Source organism: Chiloscyllium plagiosum, unplaced genomic scaffold, assembly GCF_037043375.1.
Source record: "Chiloscyllium plagiosum isolate Xiang-an unplaced genomic scaffold, Cpla_swu_hap1 HiC_scaffold_31, whole genome shotgun sequence".
NCBI lineage: Eukaryota > Metazoa > Chordata > Chondrichthyes > Orectolobiformes > Hemiscylliidae > Chiloscyllium > Chiloscyllium plagiosum.
Window position 1 is genome coordinate 22,763,442 of NW_028270169.1, and position 18,326 is coordinate 22,781,767.

The 18,326-nt window shown below is 38.8% G+C and overlaps 1 protein-coding gene across 1 annotated transcript in view; it reads left to right on the forward strand.

The window, feature by feature from the left end:
- Nucleotides 1-18,326, forward strand: part of LOC122564002 (EF-hand calcium-binding domain-containing protein 5-like) — a 174,815-nt gene that overhangs the window by 114,768 nt on the left and 41,721 nt on the right. Inside the window, exons 11-14 of the mRNA XM_043718422.2 lie at nt 5,420-5,576; nt 10,885-11,171; nt 13,946-14,115; nt 16,520-16,739. Of these exons, the coding sequence (XP_043574357.2) occupies nt 5,420-5,576; nt 10,885-11,171; nt 13,946-14,115; nt 16,520-16,739 (834 nt within the window). The remainder of the gene's footprint in view (nt 1-5,419; nt 5,577-10,884; nt 11,172-13,945; nt 14,116-16,519; nt 16,740-18,326) is intronic.

The window sequence follows — 18,326 nt, forward strand, 5'->3', positions numbered from 1 at the left end:
AGGAACTACCTCCTCTTCTTTATTTAACCACCTGTTGGTCTCAACAAGATTAACTTAACACAAGGGATCTGTTCCCTCATGAATACATTTTCCAGTTCTAGTATATTTGTTTTTAAAAGGATTTGATTTAATCAGGCCTTCTTGTGTTAAGGAAAGTATGAGCTTACTAGTTAATAAAATTCAAAGAAAAATAAGCACAACATCCAAGCACACAGATTAGAAATGAGGAAAGTGAGGAAATACGTAACTGCTGAGAGCAAGATATATCAATCAATCTTTAGCTTATTGTGAGGAATAGATGGTGAAAAGTTATGGCTGTTATGTTGAATAGTTCTGGTAGCACTGACTCAGCAATTGATCTGGAAAGTTTTAGTTCTGAAAGTTAGATGAAAGGAATTATCCTGTTTCCTTTTCAATGGTAGCTTTCCTGACTTGTGACTTGCTTCTAGAAATCAATGAGAGAGACAACAAGAGAGAAGGAGAGACAGAGGTTTTCTTTTATTTGCAAGTTCAAGGATCCCAAATGGATATTTGTAGCAGAACACACCAGCCCATTTGAATGAGAACACCAAGTTAGAACAGTGAGTCTCAAGCTGCAATTGATTTCTTACCCTATTCTCTTGTATATTCCTAGAAGGGGAAAACAAAAACATGTCTTTTTGCCTGGAACTACTTTCTTTTACTACTCATCATGTTCACAGACTGGGATATAACTCATAGACAATCGTTTCTACTGAGGTGGTAATTGACCTTCATTATTTCTGAAATTACAGCAGATAACAGTTCAGATTTTGCATTGCATCTCTTTCTTTGAAGTGTCCCTGTCTGAAGTTGCTTGACTTCAGTTGTGACTTTCCATCCTCTCTCAAGACTTGAGTTCAGTCCACATGGATGTTTTCTAAACTGTCACAGAATTACATAGTCAGACTTTGCATTCCCAGCCATCTTTGGTTTGTATCGTTTTCATGTTTCAACAAGAAAATCTGTTTTACTTAAAGGTTTAATGTGCTCGTAAGTAATTTGGGGTTATGATCCATTGTTACAACACTTCCCACACATGGATGAAATTAACTTCATACAAAAGGAAAAACAAGAGAAATTAGTTATAAAACAACAAACATATTCAATCGCTGAAAGACCTAACTTAATCTCTTTTCATTCTGGACAGGGTGTCAATTATATTTGTTTTTCCCACAATATCAGCGATTTACAGCTGGTATGGTCGAAGGAACAAACTTCAAAGAAATAATCAACATTCAATGTCTTAAGAGTTTCTGTTAAAGTTAGGAGTTGTTTTTATGTTAGACTGTGATCATTCCATGTTCGTTTCAGACACAAATCTCAAAGTTTTGAACATGAGGGTTTCCTCTCTACCTTGCAGTACTATTTCTGCTGCTTGTTTCAGTTTTGACTGAGTGCTCAATTGGTCTCTCTATTCAGATATGTTTTTTAAGAGGACAACAGTCACTAGATGTGAAATTCTATAATTTTTCTCAGGACTGAGTTTAAGCTATCTAGGAATTTTCTGTACAGTGACTGAATTACATTCTAAGAGTTTACATTCTCAAAACCTGTCTTAGTCAGAAGTTCAATGTGTCCAAGAAGATGAACCAAGAGGACAATGCTGTAGTTTAATAATAATAATAAAAAAACATTTCTTTTCAAATTAGTATCATTCTGGAAATCAAGGTAATATTTAAAAAATGAGATTATATGAATCCATCTTTTCCCTAGGAGATGGTCATTGATCAGAAATGAATTTGTATATATTTAGTACTAGGAGAGTGATAGAAGAAGTTTTGGCACAATACACTTAGGGAATCATTTGGACTAAATCTGATTATCAATTGCAGATTATTCATAATAAGATTGATGTAATGGGAGCACAACTGCCATCCTCACACTGTAAGGGGAATAATGCAGATATAATTGCCAAACAAATTGAAAATGAATTGAGGCCCAAATACTCAGTCTTAAAATCAACCAGGCCTGATATGTACCTACTACAATAGCATCATCAATCACATAGATTGTAAAGATCATAGAACCATAGAATCCCCACAGTGCAGATAGAGTCCATTTAGCCCATCAAGTCTGCACCAATCTTCCAAAGAGCTTCCCACCCTATCCCTGTAACCCTGCATTTCCCATAGCTAATCCTAGCCTACACATCTCTGGATACCATAGGGAAATTTAGCATGGCCAATCTGCCTAAGCTGACCATCTTTGGACTGTGGGAAGAAACCAGATCACCTGGCAGAAACCCAGACATGGGGACTCCAGATTCTCAGTCTATATTGATCTCAGAATATAATTCTAATGATAACTCCGGAATAGGAATAGGAAAACTCATTGAGAATCCAATTACTAATCAATGTTCTGCTACTCACTGGAAAATGGACACATGGATAAGGATAGGATCTAATGTGGTTCTGTTATGAAATAATCTTTTCAGACAGTCAACATTCACATGTAAAGAATGGGCAATTGGACAAGTTGCTAGAGGGTGGCCTTTATCGATGAAACAGTATTGAAAAAGGACTACACCTTTTAAGTGGGTGGGGAAATGTATGAAACATATTGATGATGCAAAAAGCATGAGTGGTTTTATTTTATTTTATTTTAAAATTGTAAGCAAATTGTTTATTGAAATTATAATTGAAAGATGCTTAAGCTTTGAGATTTCCTGGATCTCAGGGTTGATTTATATCCTTTAACCTATTCTAAGGAAGCTATAACCAGTGCGTATTAGATGTCCCTGCATGCAGCAAAAGATGAAAAACCCTGCATGTCTGGAAGCCAGCAAAGTGCTGGAATGCATTTCCCCACATAGGGCAAGTATGTCTATGATTGAAATATGGTCAAAAACTTGATATTAGCTCTTGGAGTCTGGCTTTGATAGTCAATGCATCAGTTTTTTGGCACTTACAAAACTCACAAGGTTGAATAAGGTGAGCGGGGATTGGTGGGAAGGAGAAACTGACAAACAAAGTGGCCTTTAAATATCAAGATCTGACAGGTACTTCGATGCCATGTGAAAGGCTTTACTCTCAGAACTTGTTCTGTGTGCTTTTGCTGCTTTGAAGGTGATTTCCAAGCCTTTGGAAGTCGTTTCTTCTACTTTGCCATTGATCTTCCCTGCACAGCTCTCAGCCTTTAGGTCACCATGGGAGCCTACAATTTTACCCCCGAGTTCTGATAAGGAAGAAGAGGGAGAAACATCAGCAACACCACCAGGATTGGAAGTAAACTAGTGTGACAACCATTGCCTTTCTCAAACCCCTGCCGTTCCATTAGAAAAAGGGAAGAGATAGAGAGCCCCAGCTTGCAGGAGACAATACCCCAAAACAGATCATGTTTTTGGACTGAACTTGGTGATGCTTTAAGAAGCTCATTTATTCATCGTGGGTTGGTTGCTGACATTTGCAGCTTCCTGAAACAAGACTTTCATTTATGTGGCCTGAGCAGTGAGTGTTGGTCACCACAGTCCTGAATTTCTTCACCTCTCGCTCCTTCATGGGTGTCATTGTTGCATGTCTCAATCTGCTGCACACAGTGCATCTCCCAGAGACCAGTGCTCCTTGTATCTCTTTTGCCTCTCGTTTGGCCAGTAAGGCTGCTGCTCTGGCTGAAATCCGACATAGTAAGGGAGAGTGTCATAAATTATACCTAGTGACATATACCCCTGTATGGTACTCAAAAGCACCTCTTGTACAATATCCGAACCTGAAAATCCCTTTTTCAACACCTCATTGTGGTTAATTTGACTTCACGCCCAAACTTGAAAATCTGACAGCTTCTTGTTGAGCTATCATATACCTGAGCTTAAATGTTCTCAGTTTCAAATAAGCTCTTCAGGAGTTTAGCCAAATACTTCCAGTCTGGGTCTATCACTATCATTTTATTCTAAGGTGATCTTGTGTTAGTTAATTTAACTATCTTCTCCCTTTTTCAGGAACAACTTCATATATGAAATTTATATGTTTAAAACTAAAAGTGAAACTGAAAAAGTCTCTCTCTTTCTCTTTCTCAAAGTTATGGGGGTTTGTCCTATGTTTTAAGAAGTCCAGAAATTTCTAACAGAAACCGTGAGGAACTATTATTTACTTTTCTAGGGCATAAGACTTCCTAAGATAAATAAAAACACATTAATTCTGAACACTTGCCTCACAAACTCTTTTAAAGTATCTATCATGACCTCAAAAACACAAGTTAATTAGTAATTACTTCAGATACACAGGAAAACAAATATATGTCACTACTTTAGAACCCAAAAATCTAGACTTAATAGAAATGATATTAAAATAATATATAAACTGCACAGTCTACATCAAGTAATCTGCTCATGGAAGTTGGACATTTGTAATCTATTTTTATAGAAGTAGATACTTTAATCATCACAAGTAAAATGCCATGGATTATGGTCACTAATAATGAATTTTCCTGCAATCATAACATGGAAGCAGGATTCCCATCAACCTTCTGTTTGAAATTTAGTTGTTGTGCAAAGACCAGATTTTTCAGAGTATGGTTCCTATAGTTTTTTTTTGTATAGCTATATATGCATAATATGCATAATGAGTAAGGTCAGTGCAGGACCTTCTGTTTGTATGTGAATGCACAGTTTAAAAGGGCCATTGTTTCTAATCCATGACCATTTAGCACTGTCATAATTTTTATATGTCAATTCATGAAATAGACTCCTTTACAATTTAATGTTTATGTTTCACTTTGGGGAAAGAAAGTGCACCCTTCAGAATTTGGTTTCAGAGCCACTGTTTCTGAGGCTTTATCAGACGATGTCCAAATGCTAGATGTCAGTCTGTATGACATTTCTAACCTTTGCTAATCCAATCTATGAAGGCCAGGTGACTCAGTTCTGTCGGAGCTCTTATTGCTTGCTTGCATATGATCCTTTGTTAGTTCATTTTGAAATTTTGAAAATGCTTTCTCTTTATTGCTGGATAAATCCTAGTTGGGAAAACTGACCTATTATTATGTACATGGGGCGTGTAAGGGGAACATTGTTTATGATTCATATGCAACCCTACAGGCCACATGGTTCTGCAGATCACAAAAGCATTATGTTTGATTCCATTGACTGAATTAATACACATATTTTCTGCTGCCAGAAATAGATTGAGATCCAGATTCACCAGGTGAAGTACCTTGGTGCATTACTTGAAACTTTTGTTTTGATATAATGGTGTGATACAAATGTAAGCTGGTAAAATGGTCAATATTGTCAGATTGAACATAGAGGGTTTTCTTGCTTAAACTGTGAGCTCTGTGCTGCTGTCACCGAATGCCTATACCTTCTTGCCGGATTGATTTTTATTTTTATCTACACTAGGAAGATGCATTTTGCAAAAGTATTCTCCTTTCTGAACTACTTTTATGCCTTGTGGTTTTGTTCCAGGCAAATCGTGAGGCATTGGCTGCTTTGCACAGGTTGGTGCTGGAGGCACTGTTTGAGAAATGGGATAACGATGTATCAGGCTATCTTAATCTGAGAGAACTAGTAGAAGTCTTGAGCAATTACAAGGATGGAATGGAGAAGAACGCCATAAAGAGAGGTAAGGGACATTGCACCAACAAATCATTTTGTGGCAGGTACGTGTCTTTTCAGTCAGATATTTTTCTAGAAAACTCATCAGCTGTACCGCCTTATACCTATGCTATAAAGCTGATTTGAAAATTACAATAATTTAGAAGCCAGGTTGGATATCACTTTGTGCAAGTGACATTATTAGTGAGCCAATAGACATTGAGAAGCAAGAAAGTCTGCCTTCCCCCAGTACACAGATGCCTCTTCCAACAGGACTAATTAGACTGATCAAGGAATCCCACTATTTCTCACAGTTAACTCCAGGAGAGTGGAAGCCAATCATAGCTTTCACACTAATAACCCAAAGTTAAATTTATAAATTTATATGGCAGGTCTCCTGTCATGGAGGTTTATTAAAAAGAAATGTGGATTGATGTATTGCATGTGACGTCTGGCACAGCTCTTTTGCAGGTGTTGCCAGTTTTGCTATACATAAATTCTCCTGAACTCCATGGATTATAGTTGGAGAATCTGCCTCATTGTTCAAGAGGTTTGTTTGCTTGAAGCTTGTTAAATTTCCAAATGCATTGATATCAAAGTGCTCAGGGAGCTGTGACATTAAATTTCAGGAGGATTTCACTTTTCTTTATGAGCAGTGAATTTGCAAGATGCCAGTGCACTTAAGAACAGTTAAGTTTTTCATGCCATCACTGCACCTATCATGGCAACCTCTCAACCACTAACTGTTCCAAGGATTATGATATTTGTGATGGTTAATTTTATATTTAGTCATCTACTGGCTTTTTATTTTATAACAACAAAAAAAGACATGTTGACTTTCATATTCCTGATGGTTTATTTTAGAAAAAGGAAAGAAAACTATACTATGGTCTCCCTGGGCAGAACAGAGGGAACGCCCCCCATCTGGAAATTTTTAACTTTATACTGAAGAGGAAAGGTCTTAAAATAAAATGAATGACAAGAGATTTGATATCCCTGGGACATTTAATGGACACATTTATTGCCCATCCCGAATTACCCAGAGGGCAGTTAAGAGTCAGCTACAATACTGTTGGTCTGCAGTCACATGTAGGCCAGACTAGATAGGGACAGCAGTTTCTTTCCCTAAAGGATATTAGTGAACTGGTCCAGTACTTATAGTGTCATGATGTGAGTGCTTCAATAACTAAGATCAAATTTGCCGCTGATGTATGTACAGAACAATAGATGTCACAGTTCCGTAAACAAGGTGTGTGCATGTGTAAAAGAGCAGCTTTCCAGTTTTAGAGCTGTTCCATGTGGTCTAGGTCATGGTATAGACATGGAAAATGCCACACATAGTTCAGTTTGCTGTCAATTTCATCAAATAACGAGTGATAAAGATAAATACATCTTCTCCAACACTGGAGATTCTCTCCTTGTATCAGGCCTCTGAGCTGATTATGTCTTTCTGATTATGTGTGTTAATTATAAAAGACTGCCAGCACCTCTCAGCTTAATATCATAATACTTTGAGCATACCTGATGCAATCTTAGGTTTTATTTCTTGTCTTAAGTTAGCTGATCACAGTTAGAATGTTGGTAGAGTTACAGAATTTACTTCAGCATCCTGGGATTTAGAATTGGAAAGTTGACCAATGCTCTACTCCTGGCTGCCGTCTAAAGACCGTCTCTAGGAAGTGTTGATTTGGAGGTACCAGTGTTGGACTGGGGTGTACAAAGTTAAACATCACACAACACCAGGTTATGGTTTATTTGGAAGCACAAGCTCTCAGAGTGCTGCACCTTTCTCAACCATCTGATGAAGGAGCAGCGCTCTGAAAGCTAATGCTTCCAAATAAACCTGTTGGATTATAACCTGGTGTTGTGCGATTGTTAACTTTATAGGTATGAGATACAGCTACACAAGAAAATTCTTCTTCACGATTTCAGGAGATTTTTGGGATAGTCTTGCTGTGCTTCTTCCACAGATTCAGTTGTTGATCTCATCCTTGTCACCATGGGGAGATCAAACAGTTTCCCTGGGAGAACTCAGACAGAAAAATAAGGCAGCAACGTGAGCAGCTCATGTAGCCTCCAGCCGGGAAATCTCAGAGCTACGCTGTCAGAGGCCATGAATAAGATGATAAATATATACAGCTGGGAGGCCACGGAGAATGAGTGAGATGTGTCTCTTTTGTTTGAAAAAATGAGCCACATCCTCAACAGTAAAAGGCAGAGCATTTCTTTGAAGATCTGGGAAACCAAATCTTTAAAAAAATAAATATTCTGATGTTCAAACATTGAAATTTCCCCTCGCAATTTAGATTAACATTGAATTCTCTCACCTCCCTAATGTCTCCATGTCACATCCATTCTCTGGTTGAGAGAATAAGCAGGCTGCAAATTTCATCTGTCTGCTGAAGGTGTGGGGGTTGGGAAGAAGCAGCTGGGCCCTGCTCAGTATTGATCCCTGGTCGCTTGCAAAGATTAGGGAATAATATGAGAGATTGTGGGCACTAATGGTTTTTTAAATGTATTTGAAATCTTACAGACTGCTGTCAGGGATTCAGTGAATACAATGAATGAAAGTGTTTATAGTGTATATATTCCAATAATTGTTTTGTCTCCAGACTTGCAATATTCTGTTCCACTGTACTTTGCATTATTCAATGGTTGAAGTTCCTAGAAATACACTTAAACAGACTATACAATTTGAGGTGTTAATATGAAACAGGTTCAATTTTTGCATGCTCAAAGCATTTTGGACAGAGATTCAACCTTCATAGCCTCATCACAGAGTTCCTAGCAGGTGTATAGTTTGCAATGGAATCTTGATCACTTGCAGGATGTTTGGATTTATTTGTAATAATAATAATGGTGAGCCTGTCATCTCTCGCTGTTATTAATGTGGCAACTTGAACAGCGACAACTACTGACTGCAAATGTGCAGTTAAACATGGAAATTCAGAGGTTGCTGTCAGAGATGCTCTTTTACTGAACATTCCTTGTTCCATTCCTTGCTGATAAATTGAATGTTAAAATGACAGCAATGGAATAAATTAGCTGTACTTCCTCCTCATTCTACATTAAAAATGGTTTAGAAGTAATGATTGGTTTGCGAATAGGAGTTTTAATTGTGTTAAGTAATATGCAATATTGTATGTCAGTAATATGTCCTACTGAACAACTTCTCTGACTCTGAAAAATTAATTTGGCATGTGGATTTATTCCTTGAGAAGGAAATTAATTTTTGAGATGTTGTTTTGCATTTCAAAATGTTACAGCAGTAGACACCCCTACTCAGCCATGCCATGGTTCCCAGATCTAGATTGATGGAGAATATTAACAGCAGGAAGGGTATTTAACTGTAAAACCTGCTGTCAAATCCAAAACGTGATGGGTGACACTGAGGTGATCAATCGGCATTGTGGTGGACCCAATTAACAAGGGAAAAGATGAAGGAGAAACAAAAATTCAAATATATTTCACACATTTCTTTTCTCATTTGTCTAGTAAAGCCAGAGGCTGAATGTGGCCCACAAGCAGAGTTTGCCCAGGTCTGCTATAGAGGGTCGAGAGTGTGGTGCTGGAAAAGCACAGCAGGCCAGGCAGCATATGAGAAGCAGGAGAGTTGACTTTTCGGGCAAAAGCCCTTCATCAGGAATTTCTGATGAAGGGCTTTTGCCCGAAATGTTGACTCTCCTGCTCCTCGGAAGCTTCCTGAACTGTTGTGCTTTTCCAGCACCACTCTAATCTGGACCAACTGCTACAAAGCCAATTTTAGACTTTTAAAACTATTATTATAATATGCATTAATTTTAAACTGCACAGAATACCTAAAAAAAATCTTTCTTTTTTTGGTTATTTTTTCAGTTTAGTCCTTTATTATCCCTACTACCCTGAAGATCATCATGACGCGTGCTGGAACACCGTTCCACAGCAGCTACCACCCTCTGGTGGTCATTGAAGGATGGTTAGCTAAGGGAAATTGCAGCTGACCTTCTATTCACTAGCGTTCATAATTCAAGGGCTCCTGTGTCACAGTAATAATGTTCCCACCGCTGAGCTAAGTTCAAGTCACACCTGCTCCATAAATATACAATATCTATCTCTGAGCAGTTTGATTGGAAAATACCTGTTCATAATTTAGCAATCAGGTACTGAAATGGCAGCTTGTTTTATTTTCTACCCCAAGGCCTTGAGAAAGTGTGAATAATCTCAGCACACTGATCCATCTCCTACTGAGATCAGTTAAACTGGCACAGAGCAGAAATTAAATCTATGTCTTTTGTGACTTATATGGCTGAGGGCAAAACATAATACCTCAGCTCCTTATGTTTACCAATAGGTCAAATGCAGGAACCCTGATTGTTTTCTCATCTCCTTCCTAGTCCATCAGCACTAGGCATCCCAACTCCTGTTTTGTCTGTAATCAATTAATTCAAAATTAGACCCTATGGTATTTCGAGCTTAAATAAAACAAAACATTGCAGATGCTGCATCTGAAGCAAACAATAACAAAAATTGCTGGAGGGACTCAGCAGATCTGGCAGCATCTGCTTAGAGAATACAGAGTTAATGTTTTGAGTCCAGTGACCATTCTTCAGAATTCTTCACAGATGCTGCCAGACCTACTGAGTTTCTCCAGAAAGTTCTGTTTTTTGTTTGTTTTCTGAACTTTGTAGTTTTGTACAATATTAGAAAGTGTATCCTCAAGTCCATTGTGAAAGCAGGAAATTGTAAATAAATAATGTTTTAAAAGCATTCAATTCAGTTAGAACTTGTAATTAAATTCCACCAGATCTCCGGGGGCTGTGGTATGTTTGTTTGTCCACAAACAGATACCATCTGGAAATTATACCCAATATCAACTGAGTATTGATTCAGAGGACATTTTGTCAGTCAAAACTGTTCATCTAGAAGTGTTTTCATTTCCCCTGACATTTCATGTCCTGATTACAAGATCTTCTTTTGTTCTTTTATTTAGATTTTGGTGTAAACAAAACAATTCAGTTGAATCATCACATTTTCCTTTAAGAATCCATAGGAAATCAACTAATTGAAAAAGGTTTCATTTGCACGTTTAACTTCTGTGAAATGATCGCTCTCCACAAAAGAAATGTATTTTCTATTTGAAACAAAAATAGAAATTGATTGAATAGTTCAGCAGGAGAGAAATCGGATTTAATGTTTTGGGTCGAGTGACCCTTCCTCAGTTCTGAGGAACTCTGCTTTCTCTCCACAGATGCTGCCAGACCTGCTGAGATTTTCCAGCAATTTCCATTTCTGTTTCTGAATTATAGCATCAGCAGTTCTATCGTTTTTTTATTTTGTATTTGCTATTGCTCCAACAGCCCATAAGAAGCTGAAATTCTTCCGCAAAGACTATGCCAACAATCCCACTTTGTCAAAAACAGAATTTGCAGCATACATTGAAACAATTGCTGCTGAAATCTCGGACAATGAAGCTGATTTTGACAGCCTAGTAACATTTCTCACAGTTAGAAATGAGGACAGTTGCATGGAGCGAACACGGCGTACAGCTAGAAGAAGATGGCTGCATGCTATCCAACGAGCAGCAGAGACATCTAGTTCAAGTCTTGAGTTTGTGTATAAATCTGTTTTCCAGACCCTTTATAAGGTAGTAGAGTATTCTTCTCTGGATTATCATGGCTACAAAATCCGAGTTGCATTGTCATAGAATCATACAGCACTGAGGGAGGGTGGTTCAGCCCATCATGCCTGTGTCTGCTCTTTGAAAATGTTGTCCAAGTTATCCCCACTGTTTGTTCTTTTCCCGTTCCACTGCAGTTTTACTTGTTCAAGTTTAAATCCAATTTAATATTTTTCTAATAAAATCTAGAATTTTTAGAATTTTGGAATTAGGTTTATTGTCACATGTACTCAAGTACAGCAGTACAGTGAGTACAGTGAAAAGTGAACAATGTCGCTCACATGGTGCCATCCAAGGTACAAAGTATCCAGGTATAAATCTTAGATAGAAAATAGAAGGATAAAGAAAAAACAATACATTTCCTTACAGTTATTCATTGCATAAGTTAGAAAAATAAGAACTAAAGTTAAAACGATAAACATTACAGTCTTTCTCTAAAGGACCTGCAGTGGATTAATGCTTCCACACTTGGTCTGTCCGGGATCACAAGCTGCTGGCAGTCCACACTGGTCCCCAGTCCTACAACCAAACCGGCTCTGCTCCGGATACTGACCGACATAGCTCTCCTCCAGACACTGCCCGTCCCTACTCTGTTATGGGTACACAGGCTGTTCCCCCTCTGCTTGGACCTTCAGCCCTCTGACCGTCCCTGCTCCACTCCAGGCACACTGACTGTTCCTGCTCCGGACACACTGGCTGTGCTACCCTGCTCGGATCTTCAGCCCACTGACTGTCCCTGCTCTGCTCCAGGCACACTGACCGTTCCCACTCTGGACACACTGGCTGTGCCACTCTGCTCGGACCTTCATCCCACTGACTGTCTCTGCTCTGCTCTGGACACACTGACCGTTCCCACTCCGGACACACTGGCTGTCTCACTCTGCTCGGGCCTTCAGCCCACTGGCCATCCCTGCTCTGCTGGGGACACACTGACTGTCCCCCTCCTCTCGGTGTTCACTGGCCGTCCCCGCTCTACCCGGGGTACACTGGCCATCCCCACTGAATTCGGAGTGCACTGGCTATACCCACTCCGCTCAGTGTACACTGGTCATCCCACTCCATTTGAAGTACACTGGCCATCCCATTCCTTTCGGGGTACACCGGCCGTCCCACTCCTTTTGCTGTACACTGGCCGTCCCATTCCTTTTGGGGTTCACTGGCTGTTCCAGCTCCATTCTGGGTACACTGGCTGTCCCATTCCTTTTGCTGTACACTGGCTGTCCCCACTCCATTCAGGACACACTGGCCATCCCCATTCCGTTCAGGCCTCCAGCCTGCTGGCTGTCCCCGCTCCGCTCAGGGCATACTGCCAAACTATTTCCACCACTCTTTCAGGTAGTATATTCCAGATATAACAATTTACCATGTACGAAATTCTATCTTTCATCCATCCGTAGTTCCTTTGCCAATTGTTTTAGATACTCATCATCTGGTACCACTATAGCTCCCAGTGGAAACCATTTATCCTTATTTATTCTATCATAACATCTCATTGTTTTTAGACATAATAATTTAAGATCGAAGTTTTACATCTTCCCTTCACCTTCTTTGTTCTCAGGAGAAAAAATTTCTTTCCTCTCCCCAAAATGAAGTTTATCCCACTGGCACCAAAGATTCTATGTGCTTATCAACATGGTATCTTCAGGCATGTGAACCTTCAAATCACTTTGTGCTTGCACCCTCTTTAAAACTGTACCATTATCCTATTATTTAGTGTAATTTCTGTTCTTAAAGCTTGTAAGAATCCCCACCTCTGTAAACACTTTTGTAAGTGGAGTTTCAGATCCAAGAAGGTGCCAGATGTGATAATGCCTCCACATTTTAAAAACAAATATCGAAAAAGGTTTGTAACAATGTGGATTATATTTCCCTAACTAATACAACATCCATGTGAGCAGGGAGCTTTGCCAATTGAATTTCTTTCACGTCTTGATCACTTTAATTGTTATAATTATCTGCAACAACCAAGTCTCTTTGTTTCTTTTCATTTCCTTTGATTGCTTTTGTTCTATTCCCAACTCTGTTGTTAAAACATTGTTACCCCAAATTTAAAAATGTCTGCAATCACCCTCCTCCTTAAAATAACTTACCTTCATCCATTGGTCCTCTGACTATTGCAGCACCTCCCACCCATGTTTCCCTTTAGCAATTCTGGTGTGGGTTGTCACCTTCCAATATCACTTCTCTCACTCTGACAACATCCTATTCAAATCTTTGAGCTGATGTCCATCTTGTTCACAGTACAAAGCATGTTCTACTCAAAGTGCTTTGGTTTTGTATAGCCCGCTATAGCAACAAAGTTGTTGCCAATGTTCTTATGAAAAGAATACACAATGTGGCATCAAAGAGATGGGATTGCTCTGGTTACTGTGATATTGTTCACATCTTCAGAAAAAAACCTCACATGACTTTACAAGAAATTTTGGAATTAATTTCCAATTTTATTTTAGAACTGGAGTTATTTCCTTAATCAATATCTGGAAACAATTATCCTGATTTTTAAGTTGCTCCACTGTATTTTCTCAATAGTTTACTCATCACTTGTTTGCTAGCCATTCAAAAGGGGAGAACTTTGGGAGAGCATTCTTATATATGTGTTTTTAGGGAGGATCTGTTGATGTTAGTGAATGTTTTTGTTTAAAGCAGTTGGAATATGTGAATTTTCTGGACTTTCTATGTAGAAGAAGATTGATATATATGTTCCTTGCCTACCCTGAATTGTGGATCTTTTCTTACAATAGGATGCAGAAGCTCATGGTGACAATAAGAAGATAAGTTCTTCCATAGCCTTGCTGAGGCATAATAACCACAGGCCAGAGAGGGGTGAATACTTCCTGCACTATGTGGCTTGCACTCTAGAAGATGCACCATATGTCTTGAACCAAGCCCTCTATAGAGATACAGGCGTAAGGTGAGCATATATATTGGGAGCTGGCTTCACATAAGAGCTTTTGTTTTTTAATATACATTTTCAAACCTGTTGATGCAAAGTGATGCATGTGCATTCAGGCATGATGACCCATGGAAAGCCTGTAATGCCAGCAAAACTCTGACAAGACAGCATGAAATATATCGGGTTCTCTTTGAGTAGAGGGCCTTAGTCATCTCCCTTAAGCAACAGTGGATGGCAAACTGCAAAACATCGCATATGTCTCCAGCTCCAGTCTGAAAGTAGCTAGTTGCGGAAGTTTCATTGCCACATCATTTTCACATTTATTGGTAATGCAGAATTTCCCTTGCTTTGAGATTTTTGCCATGGCTACAGATGACAGCAGATTTCACTGACATTGTGCTTACTGAAAAATAGATATTGTTCCCTATTGAAGTTCAGTTGGGGGAGAATTTCTCCCCAAACACTATGGATGGATATGGTATAATTCCTCTTGCAGCAGTTTGTCCTATTCTACACAACCTCTGTTCATTCTGCGAGTCTTTCTGAATTCCAAGGGAATTGCTTATCAGTTCAGCCAATCTATAAGCAACTGTTTTGCGTTGAAGCCTTGAGGTCAGCAAATACTGCTTTGACACTTGCTTCACCAATCCTTGTTGATTTTTGCAACTCAAACTAAATATGAAACGAACCAACACTTGTGAATTTGAAGCAACAAACTGAAATACTCAAATAACAACCAACCTCAAATTTGACGATCCCTTTTCAATAACAAGCTGTACTTCCTGGTCTTGAATGTTCAGCTATGCATGGTTAAGTGAGGTTGCTTAATGGAACACCCAGGATGGAAATTGTGCAGCTTTTGCCAAATGATGATGCACAATGATAAACATCTGCCTATTCTGCGTGTTTCCGACATGCACATTCTTACCCTAAGATGTCCATTGTGACTTGCCTCATAAGTTTGTGCATCAACTGTAGCCACCATTTAGTAAGCCCTAGGGAACTCATTGCAACAAAAAAGTAAATGTGAAATTATTTTTGTGAAATGGCTATGGGACAAAACAACTCAAATGTTAGGGGACATGAGCTGAGTGCTAATAAATAGATTGATTATACTAGTGTTATATTGACATCACACGGGTGCAGCAAGATTTCCTTCTGTGAAGTTACTGCTGAAACATTTTGCTGGGAAAAAATAAAGATTTACTTGAAATTTAATTGTGCTATTCCTGATCTGGTTGCAACTGATCTCTGATGACCAAAACCGAAAAAAATTACAGTCCCCAGTGACACCCATCACAGTTATTTTTTTTTCTTTATTGATTCCTGGACTATGGGTGTCACTTGCTAGGTAGCATTTATTGCCCATCCTTAGTTTGCCCAGAATGCAGTTAAGAGTTAACCACATTGCTGTGGGTCTGGAATCACATGTAGGTCAGATCAGATAAGGATGGCATTTCCTTCCCTCAAGGGCATTAATGAACCAGATGGGCTTTCTGACAATTGACAATGGATTCATGGTCATTATTAGACACCTAGTTTCAGATTTTTTTTGTTAAATTCAAATTTTACCATTTGCCATGGTGGGATTTGAACCTGAGTCCCCAGAACGTTATCTGGATTTCTGAATTAACAATACAGCAATAATACCCCAGGGCCATCGCGTCCCCTAGTGTGTAGTAAATTGGGTGATGGGGCATTGATGTGCTCAAATGTACAAAAGCAGGCTCGAAACTGTGATGGTTTGATCTTGATATAGAGACACAGAGCTGTACAGCATGAAAATAGACCTTTTGATCCAACTTGTCCATGCCGACCAGATATCCTAAATTAATGTAATCCCATTTGCCAGCATTTGCCCTTCCTTTTGATGTACCCATCCAGATGCCTTTTAAATGTTATATCCATACCAGCCTTCAACACATCCTCTGGAAGCTCATTCTATACACGCACCACCTTCTGCACAAAAAAGTTGTCCCTTAGGTCCCTTTTAAATCTTTCCCCTCTCACCTTAAAACTATGTCCTCTAGTTTTGGACTCCCCCACCCTGGGGAAAAGACCTTGTCTATTTCCTGTATCCATGCCTCTCATGATTTTATAAACTTCTTTAAGGTCACCCCTCAGCCTCTGACACTACAGGGAAAATAACGTCTCCCTGTAGTTCAAGCCCTCCAACCCTGGCAGCATCTTTGTAAACCTTTTTTAAACCCTTTCAAGTTTCACAACATTCTTCCAATAGCAGGGAGAAAGAATTGCACAATATGGAATCTGTCTTCCTGTAAATATAAACTTGCAGGTCTATAAAGGGAAGGCCCTTCAATGCCTGACTGTCTGATCTGCATCACTCAACTTTGTAGGTAGGACATGAAAACGTATCTTAAATCAATCATTTGTCTCTAATCCCATTTGTTCTTTACTCTAGCTTTGGAGCAGTTGATGATGGGAAACCACTGCACATTGTCAAAGTTCAGGATCATGGCCGAGTCCACATTTGGAACTGCCATCGGGATAAAATAGACGGATCTTTCGTAGTGGTTCCACTGAAGGATCAGCACAACAGGGTGTTTGGAGTTTTGGGTATTGACACACTGCGAGATCACTGTGACAAGTACTTCACATCTCATGAGATCAATTTTTATCAGGTGAATGTGCATTATCAGGTTGGAGACCTACCCTTCAATTTTCATTAACTTTATGAAAAGTTTGGAGCTGAGCAAAACATATCCTTAGAAAATGCAATAAGCAAATTGCTTGTGTTTAATGCAGCTCCAACGATTCTTAGTTATTGAAAAATGATTTAATAAATAACTACCTAGCTGTAAATTTGTTGAGATTTTATTCAAGTATCATTCAATACATAGCCTTACAATGTTAAAAATCACACAACACCAGGTTATAGTTCAACAGGTTTAATTGGAAGCACTAGCTTTCGGAGCGCTGCTCCTTCATCAGGGATCACAACCACCTGAATGAAGGAGCAGCGCTCCAAAAGCTAGTGTTTCCAATTATACCTGTTGGACTATAACGTGATGTTGTGTGATTTTTAACTTTGTACATCCCAGTCCAACACCGGCATCTCCAAATCATAGCCTTACAATAATAGTGCATTTATGTATCTTGTGACAATTACTTAGAGCTTGGCTTGATGATTTGTTTAAGCAGTAATAACTTACTCTTGCAATAATGCATATACAAGCATTTTGAAAAATATTAATAAATAAATAAATATAATGAGCTTTTCGTGAACAGGCAAGTCTAATATTACACAATGTGTTGTACAATGATCCCTCATTGCTTTTTCACACTGTCCTTTCACTATACTTCCAATTTTGTCAGTCCAAATTATAATTTAAAAAATTACCAGGGAAAAGCTGTTGAAGAAATCAACATAGTATTAAACTGAAATCAATAAGAATAGCTTATTTGCTACCTAAATATGAATTTCAAATTTAAAAATCTGAAATACTTCAAAGATAAAACATGGTTGCCAAATATATAAGCAAAAGAATTAAAATCAGTAGAAAGGCTGCTAAGTTATTTAGTCTGAAAGCATGCTTGTTTGGGCATTATTGCAATGTTGTAGGAGAAAATAAAAGTCTTGGGATAATATTGAATTCTTAAGTCTCATCATAATAGTTCTGATAAGCTGCAACACTCACTATGATGGCTCATCTATTGGAACTTTTAACAATTTTGCCATGCACCAAAGCCCAGAGGCAAAGTGAGGAGATTGGAGTTGGCAGAAAGTGTTGATTGAGAGGGATTGAGGATGAGTTCAGCACTTCTGCTTCTTCTAATTCCAAAAGAGACAAAATCGTGCTATTCCCTCCCTAACAGCATGTGGGTTAACCTATGCACATGGACTGGTCCAAGAAGGCAGCCTCACCACCACCTTCTCAAAGGCAACTAGAGACTGCCAATAAGTGCTGACCAAATGCCAGCATCCCACAAATGAATTAAAAAAATGTCCACTCCAATCTTCAGACTGTTAACTGTAATCCCTGACTCTTGCAATAATTCCTGCGCTTTGTTACTGTATGGAGCATATTGTGGACTATGTTATTGTCCCTGACATCCATACACATTTAAGTGTGTATGTCTTCTCCTTCTCAATTGGAACAAAAATATAAAACAAAAAGTGGGATAGCTGTCTGACTATTTTAATCACAATAGGCCCTTTATTTAAGCAGCTTGCAGCTGCCCCTTCAGTTAAGTTGCTGAGGACACTG